This window comes from Grammomys surdaster, unplaced genomic scaffold, assembly GCF_004785775.1.
Source record: "Grammomys surdaster isolate TR1022 unplaced genomic scaffold, NIH_TR_1.0 166, whole genome shotgun sequence".
Taxonomy (NCBI): Eukaryota; Metazoa; Chordata; class Mammalia; order Rodentia; family Muridae; genus Grammomys; species Grammomys surdaster.
This window is the reverse complement of record NW_021604614.1, coordinates 790,555-802,568: the sequence shown is the minus strand read 5'-3', so window position 1 is coordinate 802,568 and position 12,014 is coordinate 790,555. Positions and strand designations below refer to the sequence as shown.

At 47.9% G+C, this 12,014-nt stretch overlaps 1 protein-coding gene across 4 annotated transcripts in view; it reads right to left on the bottom strand.

The window, feature by feature from the left end:
* The window catches only part of Cux1 (cut like homeobox 1), a 289,376-nt gene that overhangs the window by 55,517 nt on the left and 221,845 nt on the right, over positions 1 to 12,014 (bottom strand). For 2 of the 4 annotated variants that reach the window (XM_028766044.1, XM_028766045.1), the window contains exon 14: positions 11,889 to 11,985. In XM_028766044.1, coding sequence (XP_028621877.1) covers positions 11,889 to 11,985 — 97 coding nt within the window. Of the gene's footprint in view, positions 1 to 2,679; positions 2,737 to 3,378; positions 3,545 to 5,587; positions 6,424 to 7,526; positions 7,629 to 9,116; positions 9,183 to 10,239; positions 10,912 to 11,888; positions 11,986 to 12,014 lie in introns of all 4 variants that reach the window. The other 2 variants (XM_028766042.1, XM_028766043.1) reach the window with 2 other exon arrangements.

The window sequence follows — 12,014 nt, the reverse complement described above, 5'->3', positions numbered from 1 at the left end:
CTCTCTCTCTCTCTCTCTCTCTCTCTCTCTCTCTCTCTCTCTCTCTCTCTCTAATATGTCACCAATGGAATGACACTGGTAGTTCAAAATGACATTAAATTTCTTTTGTGCCTCAAGGTTCAGATTATCAGATAATATAAAGGGCCAAAGTTACTAAGACAGTTGGCACCTGAGATTGGTGTATATGTATGTCACTATGGACCAGAGTGGAGGAGAATTCCTCACCCTCTGTCTCTAATTCCCAAGCTTTATGGGGTGCTGGGGATGGACCCAGGGCTACTTGCTTGCTAGGCAGGAATTCTATTAAGCAAGCTGCATCTCTAGCTCCTGGGTGGAAATCCTTTCGCAAGGAGAAGGGTCCCTAGCCAGAACTTTGTCCAGAACTGACCAGGTCATGCTGTATACCTCTAGGTACAGCTGTCAGGAATCCGTGAGGGGCAGAGTATCTTTCTCAGTTGGGGGACATCTGGGGTGAGTTCCATAGTAGCTATGGCAAAAGAGGTAATCAGAATTTTATGGGACTCTCTGAATCAGCATTCTTTTGGAGAAAACAATGATGAAAGCTGTCAGAAATTTAATGTCATTCATCACAAAGATTTACAAATACTACCATTATAAAATAGTTTCAGTTTTGGGGGATGAGGATATACCTCAGTTGATAAGAGTATTTGCCTAGCATGTTGAAAGCCCTGGGTTCGATACCTAGCGCCACATAAACTGGGTGCGGTGGCACACGCCTGTCAACCCAGCACTCAGGAGGTGGGGGCAGAAGGAGAAGAAAAAATTCAGGGTCATCTTTGGTTACCTAGTGAGTTTGAGGCTAGCTGGAGTTATATGAGACCCTGTCTTGGCGGGAAAAAGGAGGGGTTCATAAGATGGCTCAGTTGGTAAGACAGGTGCTTGCAATTAAACTTGAGTTCAATCCCTGGGACCCATGGTGTGGAGAGAAGCAATTTCCACAAGTTGTCCTTTGATTTTGACACATATGCTGTCACACACACACACACACACACACACACACACACTGTTAAAAACAAACAAAACAACAAACCCTTTGAGATCTATGGAACAAGTAGTTTTGGTCAGGATTCTAGGAGACATGATGCTGAGGGACACTTAAATGTTATATTTAGGAGTGAAAGGTTTTCATCAAGAAAGCATCAGCTCCACCATGACAGTTCGGCACGGTTCAGCCTGGATGGACAGTAGTACAGGAGACCTGACTTCTCAGTGGACTAGGAGGCCAGTTTACCATATGAATATCCACAGCAGTGCATCACAACCAACTTAGCCACATTCTTTCTTAAATCCTGAATGTAAGCTGGAGAAAAAGAGTGCTGGTAATTTCTTCAGTGAATTTGTCCAGTATGGACTAAACTAAACCAGAACACCTAAAACCTGTGAAACCCTCGGGGGAAAGCTTTCAGGCCACTGTTGTGCCCCAACTCTGTGTGTGTATGTGAGAGAGAGACAGGAGGTGGATGGGGTGGAGGAGGGAAAGGGAGAGAGTGTGTTTGAAATCTTGCAGCAGCAGCTACTGCTAAATCTGCCCAGCTGTTCCCCTCCAAGCACATGTGTCCCCTCCTCAGCCTTCTGGCAAGCTGACAGGCTTTGCACTCGCTCCCCACTTAGCTTTGTTTGTGTTTTCAATGAATCAGTGGAATACGGAGACTAATCAACATGTTTAGAAAAGTAGAGAAAAGAAAAAGGAATGGCTCACACTGATGGCTGCTCTGGGAGCTGGTAGAGCAAGCTGGGCTGACTGTGAGCTCAGTGCAGGAAGGCAGCGATGAGAGCCTGGAGCAATGGCTGTGGTCAGGGTAGGCATGCACTAGACAATGTGGCTAGGGACCTCAGGGCATAGAGAAAAGCTCTGTCAGATAGCTCTGAGATATTTCCAAGTCTTTGAGATCAGTAGGAAGTGGCCTGAGCTTCATGGTCTGCACCTACACTCCTCCTGAGCCCTCACTAAGTGCCCATTGAATCTCACTCCAGCTGTTCCTGGAGACTGCTCTGCCTTGGCCACTCTATTCTGGTGCTCCAGTCTCCCCAGTTCCCATATTCAAAGGTTGCCCAGGACTTCCAGATAAAAGTGATGTCCCTTACTATGACTCCTGGGACAGTAATGTTGGTGCCTTGTCTCTACTGCTAGAATGGAATCCCTGACCCTGAAATCTCCCTCCAATAGACTCGAGCCTTGAACATAGAACTTCAAACTTAAAAACAATGAAGGGATGCATTAAAGACATGAATTTTATCAGCATCGCTCCTAGCTGCCAACCTTTGGACTGCCATCAGAAAGCAAGTCCAGAGTTTGCAAGCAGGACACCATTTTTTCTTTTTACTGTCATGTCAACTCTATGTGTAATGACAACATCCAGGGATAGCCTCAATGCAGTACAAACTTCGGTGTAACTATACCCTAGGAATACTACCCAGGCAGGAAAAGAAATGAATATCGCTACACATAAGGTCAGTGGATCTCAAGGACACTCTACCTAGGACAAGAAGCTGGTTCTCAAAAGCCATTCATTTCTTGTCTGATTCTGCTTACACAACAGCCTCAGAGTGCAGCATGGCCAAGTGGGAGAGGCCACTGTCTGCTCTGGTTACGAGTAGTACTCCCAGACCCCAGATTGCCAGAGGAGACGAGCGCAATAAACACAAGTGGCTAGTTACCTGAGCTCACACAGCCCTGCTGGAGTGGGTCCTGCAGAGAGGTCACTGAGTGGAGAACTGTGGAAGAAAAAGACACTGTTACTCAGGAAACAGGGCTTGGAGCTTCCCAACTGCACAAAAGATACGAGAGTAAGTGGGAGTCCAGAGGGAGGGGGCTTCCTGTGCTTAAGCTGAGGGCCAGGATGCTGAGTTGGAATGAGGGTTGCACAAGTCTATAAAGTGTCAGAGCCCTGGCTTCAAGGTAGCAGAAGCCTCTGCCTGTGACACTTTTTCTTCTGAAGTCACTCTGGCTGGATTTTCTTCTCAGTTCCCCAGTGGAAGTACTTGACCTTTATCTATATTTATATATAAACAGCATTTTCTTCATTGGTAACTAATTTTCTGCTGTTTATAAAAGCCAAGCTCAGCCTCTTTATTCCTGAAACCTAAGGAGCCAGGTATAGGGGTACATGCCTGTCTTTCCATCACTTGGGGGGCTGAGGCAGGAGGATTGTGGGCTTAAGGTCAGCTTTGGCTACAGTGAGTCTGAGATCAGTCTCAGAAATATAAAAAGACTATCTCACCACTCCCCTTGCCCCAATAAAAAGTAACAACAACAATAACAACAACACTCTCCCCCTAAACCAAAATCAAGCTCATGATGGATGAAGACTGTGTCTGCCAGGCCTTTGCGGAGAGAGGGTAGCCAGCCAGCCTCACCTGGCCCTTGTTGTTGCCCTTGTACAGGCAGAACACCTTGGCCTAGCTCTCCATTCAGCCAGAGCTGCATCCGGATGAAGGGTTCTCGGCCTTTCTGGGTCAGTTTGCTCCATGGTTTTGGCCTTGAGAGCATGTCGCTGACGCTGCCCTGGGACAGACCCAGTACCTGGGGAAGCAAAGAAAAGAAAAAGCAAAAAGAAAAGCAGCTGTCAGCTTCCAGAAGTCAGCATGGTGTTGCAAGGTGCCCCAGAGATGTACATGTGGCCCTGGGAGTAATGGAGGAGATGAAGCACATGGAAGGATTCTTTTTCTTCGGAGCACAAAACCATAGCCTAGACAATTTGCAGAGATAAGCTTTTCCAGATTTCGGATAGGATAAAATCCTAGGACAGGGCTCTGAACAAAAGAAATTATTATAATCATAACTTCTACTTGGAATGTGGCTTAGCACCTGCCTTAGCATCTCCCAGTGATGGGCTTGGGATGTGCCTAATCTATGCAAGGACCTGGGTTTCATTCCCAGCATGATCAAAAACAAAAGAGAGAAAGTATAGTCATAGCTCTTATTGGAAAGGGGTTTGAAGGCACTGGGTTTCTTCAGGGTCTGGACCCTGCAGAAGCTGCAAGGTTGTCATCTTGAAAACTGAGGAACAAACACTGCAGAGCATCTTGCTTTTTGCCTGGGGTTATCAGGAGAGGCTGGGGTACTGGAATCAGAGCCCACAGGAATCGGGATACTGGAGGGGCATTGGCACAGGCTCCGTCTCTCTGACTGCAGCCTGCTCCTAGGTTGAGGAGAGGAAAGCTGGTGAGGACAGGGAGTCAGTGCAGGAGCAAAACTGAGCTGCAGAAGGCCGACCACTTGCACCCATACACCCAGGCTGCTCAGCCTCTCACATATGGCCATACATATGTATGGGCACAAACATCCCCCAGGGCGCAGATGTAGCCCAGAGATATTTAGGGGCCTCATCCCATCACTCTGCAAAGCTTTCCAGTTCCAGAATAAGCAGCACTCATGGGCCAAACAAATTCAACGTTATTAAGTCTGCTAAATTTAAGGTGGGAGCACAAAATGTCTATTTAAATGTTCACAAATTTTATTTTTACAGTGAAGCTGAAATTCCCCAGGGACTTTCAATTCACATCCTCATGTCTATGCACTCCCATTACTTCTAAAAAAATTAGGGCAAAGAGGTCATAAACAGACCTTTGAGTTGAAGGCTAATGCAGGTGAGACAGAGAAGGACTGGGTAGGGAGGGAGAGGTGCCGGCTCCTGCTGATCCACTTCCTGTGTCACCTCAGGAAGGGAGGGAGTGCTCCCCTTTATGTTCAGCATTCATGGCTTAATCTCTAATGACACAGGTTATTATGTTTATTTTAGATTTTACAAGCATGGTAAATCCTATTATCCTGAATCTGCCACCAGATAGGTCTAAAAGCTCATCCATAAATGAGTACACTTTCATGAGCCAGGGAGAGATAATGTGAAGCTATGAGTGGATCTGTAGGGGCCTCGCGGTGTTTGTTGAGAAAGGAAAAACTAGCAGCCGAACAGCAGCACATGCCAGTGACTGTAGCATGTGGGAGGTACATGTAGGATTCCCGCTAGTGTGAAGCCAGCCTGGGCTATATAGGGAGTTTCAGGTAGGCAGGACTCCATAGGGAGACCCTGTCTCAAAAATAAGAACACAAACGAACAAACAAAACCAAGCCCCTCCTAAAAAAATGAAGTGAAATAAACAAACAAACACAAAAAGATGAATCAAACAGAATCACCGCCGAGCAGTTCTGTTCTGTGCAGCATTTCATTCCCATGTGTGCTCTGGTTCTCAGAAGTCTGATCCAGTCAGACCTTTGAGGGCCAAACTGGCCTGCAGAGGTGCTCTCTGTTGCATGTGCCCTGCCAGCTTGCTGCCTGCAGTCAACAGTCCTGGACCTATGCTTCCTCGTGTGATATGTCCATTTTACTAGCTACCACACAGGGCAGCTGAGATACACAGGATACCAAAGTGGTGGACAAGCCCCAAAGCTGGGCCACAGTGGGACTTGGCAGACAGAGCTAGGGGGCTGGGACACTTGCTAGTGGCTTCTAGAATTTTGGGAGTTGGTGACATTTAATGTTCCTATGATATATAGGGTGGACACTTTGTTTCCAGGCCCAAGAAGAGATGGGAAGCCATGTCTGCCACCAGTGAAGTCCCTTACCTTCTCCCCAAAGATTCTCTGGCAAATGCCGTTCTTGGCCAGCTTCTCTTTGACCTGCCGAGTTAGCTCGATGGTGTCCACTTCCTGATACATGTAGACCTCATACTGCTCAGGAGTCAGTGGGGGCACCGAAGGCTTGGCCGGCTTTGTCATGGGTACAATTGGGGAAGAGGGCAGAGGGCTATTCTGGGGTGTCTCACTGCGGCTGGCTCCAGTGAGGCTCAGCTCTGAGCTCTGGGAGTATGGGGACTCAGCATTGGGCCACTCTTTCCAGTACTCTGCTGATGCTGAGGGTCCTTGAAGCTGGCTGCGGTCAGCTCGAGGTTGGCTGCTGCCTGCCTTTTCTTTCCCACTTGCAGTCGTTTCATCAGCCTTCGTCTCTTCGGAAGAAGTGAGATTTCTTCTTTCAGGCTGTATAGGGCTCCACCATGGATCCTTCCAGGTGCTGCCACGGACTAGTTCACTCTTCACTGGCCTCAGCACTCCCTGAGCAGCATCAGCTGGTCCTGGTGGGTCCAGTGTGGGTGCATCTTGAGCCTCTTTTTTGAGGGCTGGGGCACTGGGCAAGGCTGAGGTACTGGCCTCAGGTGCTGCAGGGGTTTTCTTCAGGGAGATGGCAAGAGGGGGGTAAGTGGACACAGTAGTCATGGTTGAGGCAGACAGGAGCTTGGGGGTGAGGATGGTGAGGTCGGGTTGGGACAGTGGTGCTGGCTTTAAGGCAGGGTCAAGGGCAGCCTGCTGGGCCTCCATTTCCCGGCGGGCCTGCTGTAGGATGGAGCGGATGGCATCGTCAGAGTTCCCACTGCTCGATGTGGAAGATGTCTGGACTGGCTCAGCTGTGAGGAACAAACAAGGCGAAGTTATGGTAGGTGGCACCTGGCAGCTGTGTGCTTCATGCCATCTTGTTAAAGCAGGGAGCACAAAGGACTGACACTGCTGCTCCATGGCCTCTGTCATACAGTAGCTGGCTTTCTGACCACAGAGGGTAATCAATGGGGACACACTCCTACCCTGGCTTTCTTTTTTATTCAAAAAAAAAATTATGGTTATTTATTCTATGTGTATGCATGTGGGCTTATGTGTGCTATGCTGGATGGAAGAAATCAGCAGATTAAATTGCTTGAGTCAGTTCGCTTCTACCTTATGGGTGCCAGGGATCAAATTCAGATGTCAGTTGAGGTGGCAAGGACCTTCACTTGCTAAGCCATCTTTCTGTACCTCTTACTTGTGTGTGTGTGTGCATATAAACATACATGTGCTACAGAACTCCTGTGGAGGCTAGAGGACAACCTTGGGTGTTGGTCTTTGTCTTTCTAAGTTGTTTAGGATAGTCTCTTTGCTGTGGAATTAACTAGGCTGTTTGGCCTGTGAGATTCTGGAGATCCTCCTGTTCCCATCCATATCCCTAAGGGTCAGGGTTGCAGATCTTTCTGCTATATGTGGTTATTAATGTAGGTTCTGATGATCTAAACTCAGGTCTTCAAATCATTTTACCCACTGACCCATCTTCCTAGATCCACCCTGGCCTTCTTTCCTGGAGATTTTTAAGCTGTATGGGCCACATACCCATTCTTCTCTTGATTTGCCAAAATTGGGAAGCTTAATTTCCGTAAATGATTACCAGAAGTCAGAGTCTCTGAGGGATCAAAGACAGTCTCTTCTAATGCTCAGGAGGCAGAGGCAGGAGGATCATGAGTTCAAGCTACACAGCAAGACCCTATCTTAAGTACAAAAACTAAAACAACTGCCCTGCCTCCAGGAAAGAGGAAGTACAAGTCTAGATAGTCGTTCCCTCTGTATACCCCTAATGTATGAAATCATACTCAGTATTGCTTTAGAAAGAGAAAAGAAAAAGACTGTAGTTCCTGCTGACCAGAACACTCACGAGCACTTTTGTAATTAGGTCTGAAGGCAGCTCTTGAGGAAGTAGAAACCCTACCAGTTTTCTGCACTTGGAGTTCCCTCTTGGCTTGTTCCAGGATGGACTTGATGGCTTCATCAGAACCAGTCTCAGATGCTCGGATCCGGGTAGTGATGTTACCTGCGGGGAAAAGTTACAGCGATGACATCAGAGCCAGAGCTCAAGTGGAAAACCAGCGTCATACCAAGACATCCTGACACAGGTCCCCCAGGTGAGGCTGACAACCGACCGAAGGTGGGCATGGTCTGCCACTTGTCCCTAACTGTTGCAAATGTGACCTCATGGCATGGATGTGGGACATGCCTGGAAGGTTTCTTGCTGAGCCTGTCTCAAAGTCATGGTCACTATGTTGGCAGAATAGGCTTTCTTACCATCTGAGCTAGAATATGCCCATGGGGTTAGTACAGAGGGGCAACCAATCATTTAGAAGAGTATAGCAAAAGAAGGTAAACTCGAAGCAGCGCCTTTTTGTGAGTCACTCAAAAGCTTTGTCTAGAGACCACATTCAGGCTCTGTACATTTATTTTTCCTAAAAATAAAAATGGAATGGTAGCAAACAGTAAAAGGTTGAGCCTGACTCCCCTTTGTGTGTGTGTTTTTGGGGACTGAATGTAGGGCCAAGCAATTACTCTATTGCTAAGCCATGCCACAGCTCCTCACTGGGAGATTCTAGGCAAGTGTTCTTCCACCGCTCTGAGCCCTGCCCCCCGCCTCTCAAGGGGGATCACAGGCAGGTGCTTCACCTGCTGAACGAGGTCCCTGGTCCTTCACTAGGACCATGTAGATACATGATCTACCACTGAGACCGAGCTGCACCCCTAGCCCTAGGTGAGACCAGTCCGGGACCACTCACTGGGATGTGCCAGGTGAAAAGGAAGGAGGATCAATGTCAACCTTTCTAGATTTATGACTAATGTGTTTTTTTTTTGAAATTTACCAACAAGTAAAAAAAAAACCCTGTTGAGCTCCCTAAGGACAGAGATGCATTCCTGTGGTCACGTGGCAGTACTCTGCATAGTAGATACACCTTCAGATGCCCATAAGGTACTAGGACTCATGGGTTGGGCCCAGATCTTTGTTGAGGCCATCTAGACATTGTAATTGTTCTCTGCCTTTCTCAGTGGACATGTCATAATGAGGATACCTTGGGAAGGAGCCACTTGAAAGAGCATGGTGAAGTTGGCTCACCAATGCCTGTGGAAGAACCAGCCTTGTTGGAATTTATCCACATTATGGGATTTCTGATATTTCAGAGTTAAAAATTTAAGGAAGCAGCAATATCTGGTTTGACATGGTCACTTGATTTTTCTCAGAGCACAACTGTTCTGTCACCTGCTTCTGAGAAAAGAGGCATGGTGTCCTTGGAATCCGACCTAGGATTGATGCTTCAGGGACTGACCTTGGCTACGGCATGTCTAGCTTTGGCAGCTCAACAGGGGAGAGGCTGGGCGCCTTTGAACCCGTGCTTTGTTTTATACTTACTAGCTGTTTTTCACACCAGGTTCCAGGCCAGAATTACAATGCACAGTTTTAACCCAAATACACAGCTAAGGACATGCTGCTTCCTAGGTTACTGACTGCAAAGAGAAACACCTGCCTGAGACATACCTTCAGACCCATTTCTTCGTTTCGGTACTTCCTGAAAAAGTCTGTTCAGGCTCTGGCCTGGATTCTCTGTTGAAAAACAAGTGTGGTAAGAACAAAACAATCAGGGGGATGGTGGCGTCGACGACATGGGCTGTGTGACATGAGAGCTGAGCCGCCTGCCTCTAAAGAAAGGGCTCAAGGCTTCCTGTACAACATGGGCACTCCTCAACCTTCTTACAGGCACTGGGTCTACCATGGAGGAGAGCCAACTGACTTGTTCAAGGCCCACAGGACTCACCACTAGGAAAGGCAACAGGAGGGAGAGGTGCTTGCCTGCCAGTCAAGGATAGAGCGCCTACTGATCATCTAAAGACATCACAGAAGAGTGCACTGCACTCTTGGTGGACACTCACTGTCTGATCCTCATCTCCTATCTGAGCTTTAGTCTGAATCTCAGGGTGCTTCTGTTGTTGCTGAAAACAATGTCTCTTGTGTCACTGTCCACTCAGCCCAGGGACTGACTCCTGGTTCTTAAGGAGGAAGAAATGATTTATACTGTGGGAGTGTCTGACTTTTTATCATTTATTCAGGGTGTGGTGGGAAGGGGGAGTAAATGAAACTTTCATGTGATTTATTGAAGGCAGGCATGTTTTGTTTGTGGTGCTATAAAAATAAAAAATAACTAATTGGACATAAATGATACAAGATCTGTTCTCTTCTAAGGGGAAGGAGGCAGAGGGCAACTTTGACAGGCTCGCTACAGAGCCAGAACCTTGTGAGCATTACAGCTGTTTGTGCTGTTGGGACAGAGTTGGATGGCACCCGAGGAGCTGCTCTTGGAAGGAAGCCAGCACCTGATGCCAAGTGGACCCAAGGATGCTAAACCTGTCAGACGACATGCATGACTTAACTTCCTCTAATTAAAGACAGAGCTCTGAAATACTGAGTTTACTGAGCACAAGGTACTGAACACACTTTCCGAGGTCAAAGTTCCCAAAGCTAATGGTTTCTAGCTCTTGCTGGCTGAGCCTTGACCTCTGGATAGGGTAGTACTGAAGAGCGCGTTACCTTATGTGATGTACAAATGTTTCATCACACACACACACACACAGCACTGCACCAGGCACACATGGACATGTCTCACCTCTCTGTCTGCCTTGGATGCTACGAAGTGCCAGAATGTTCTGTTCATCAGACAAGAACTGCTTCATTTTGTGGAATGGCTCCTTGCCACGAACAGTCAGCTTATTCCAGGGCTTCGGCCGGGCCAGAATCTCACTCACAGACCCTTGAGATAGTCCCAAGACGTAATGTCCAAAAATGCGCTGTCCAATATTGTGCTTGATCAGTTGTTCTTTGACCTGTCGGGCGATTTCTGCTGTATCAATTTCCTCACCCTCTGAGACGCTCCCAGCACTTTCTGATTGGCTGGGAGATGGCGCCATGCCATTTACATCTGGGCTTTGTTGTAATGGACTTGGGGAAGATATGGAGTTTGTGCTGTAAGGACCTGTTGAAAAAATCGTGCTTGTGCTTCCGGCTTCCTGCATGGCCTTGGAGTAGAAGGACTGCATTAGCTGTCGCTGCAGAAGAGAGTTTAGTGCAAACTTTCCTGTAGAAGCCAGGGGTAGGCTGGGGCTGGCCAGGTTTGAGCTGAAAAAGTCTTGACTTAACCCCGCTGGTGAGAAGTGGTGTGTACCGTTAGTATTGGAAACCTGTTCCCCCGTGTTGCGGGGCAACTGAGGAGGAGGGGAGGCCGGCAAGGGTCCCGGGCGCCGACTCTCAGGCTGGTCTCTCCCTTTTCTCCTGGCTGACCCTACAAGGAAGGGCAAACAGAATGCATTATGGGGGATTCAAAAGGGAAAAAAAACCAAGACCAGAATGCAAAGTGTGCCCCACAAAAAAAGTGCAGATTTTTCTTTTCAATTTTTTTTTTTTTTTAAAAACAAGGGCCAAAGTGGAGTGTTGGTTTGTTTTTCGATTGAATTTGTGAATCAGCCAAACAAGGCCCCCCAAAACAAGCCACATGCATTCGTGTTTGCACCTTTCTTGTACGTTGCAGCCGGGAGAATCCCCTTGACAAATGTTCCGGTAACACACATGGAAAGAGCTGACAGATCTAGGGGCTTCTAGTATTGTAGTTACCTCCAAGGACCCTGCCTGACTAGCAAACACTAACACTTGGGGACCCATAGGGTCGCTCACACCACATGCTCCAAGGCAGATGTACCCATTGAGTTCCCTTGATCGAAGGCGCGCACATTTTAAGAACTGGAGTCCCGATAACAGTTACACACTTTGACCAGCTACAAATCCAAAAGCAGTCAGTGACTCCACCATTCTAGGATGAGCAAATGAGAGGCTAAGGATGGGGGAGGAACAGTGTCCCCAAAGACAACCTTATGGAGAAAGAAAAATAACACTGGAGGGCCAGCGACCTCTTGAAGCCAGAGGGAGGCCATGCTTGCTTTTACCCCTGGCTTGTTCACAGAACAACTAGGAAAAGATCAGAAAGCCAACATCCTCAGGTTGTCCCTTTTGGGACTTTTCAATAAGGTCCCTAGCCAACCTCTGTCGATTTGCTGTGGCGCGCACACACATATTGCTGCAGTATGGGGTGGGGCAGAACAGTGAAGGAGGGGACACCAAACACTCGGTTAGTTCAACAAGTTTTGGTCCCCTAGCGGCGCTCCCATCATGCACACATAAACCAGAAGCAAGGTTCACCCTCCTGGTGGTCCTTGACCCCTGGAAGTGAACCAAGCACAATGTGTGTGATGCCCATCCACCTACCGCTCAAGTCACTGTTGGAGATGCGCAGCGTGGCATTCTCGGACTGCAGCGAGCGGTTCTTCTCCAGGAGTAAAACCTCCAAGGGCTTGGTAGAGTCCTGCACAGGGCAGAGCAGGGATCACCATG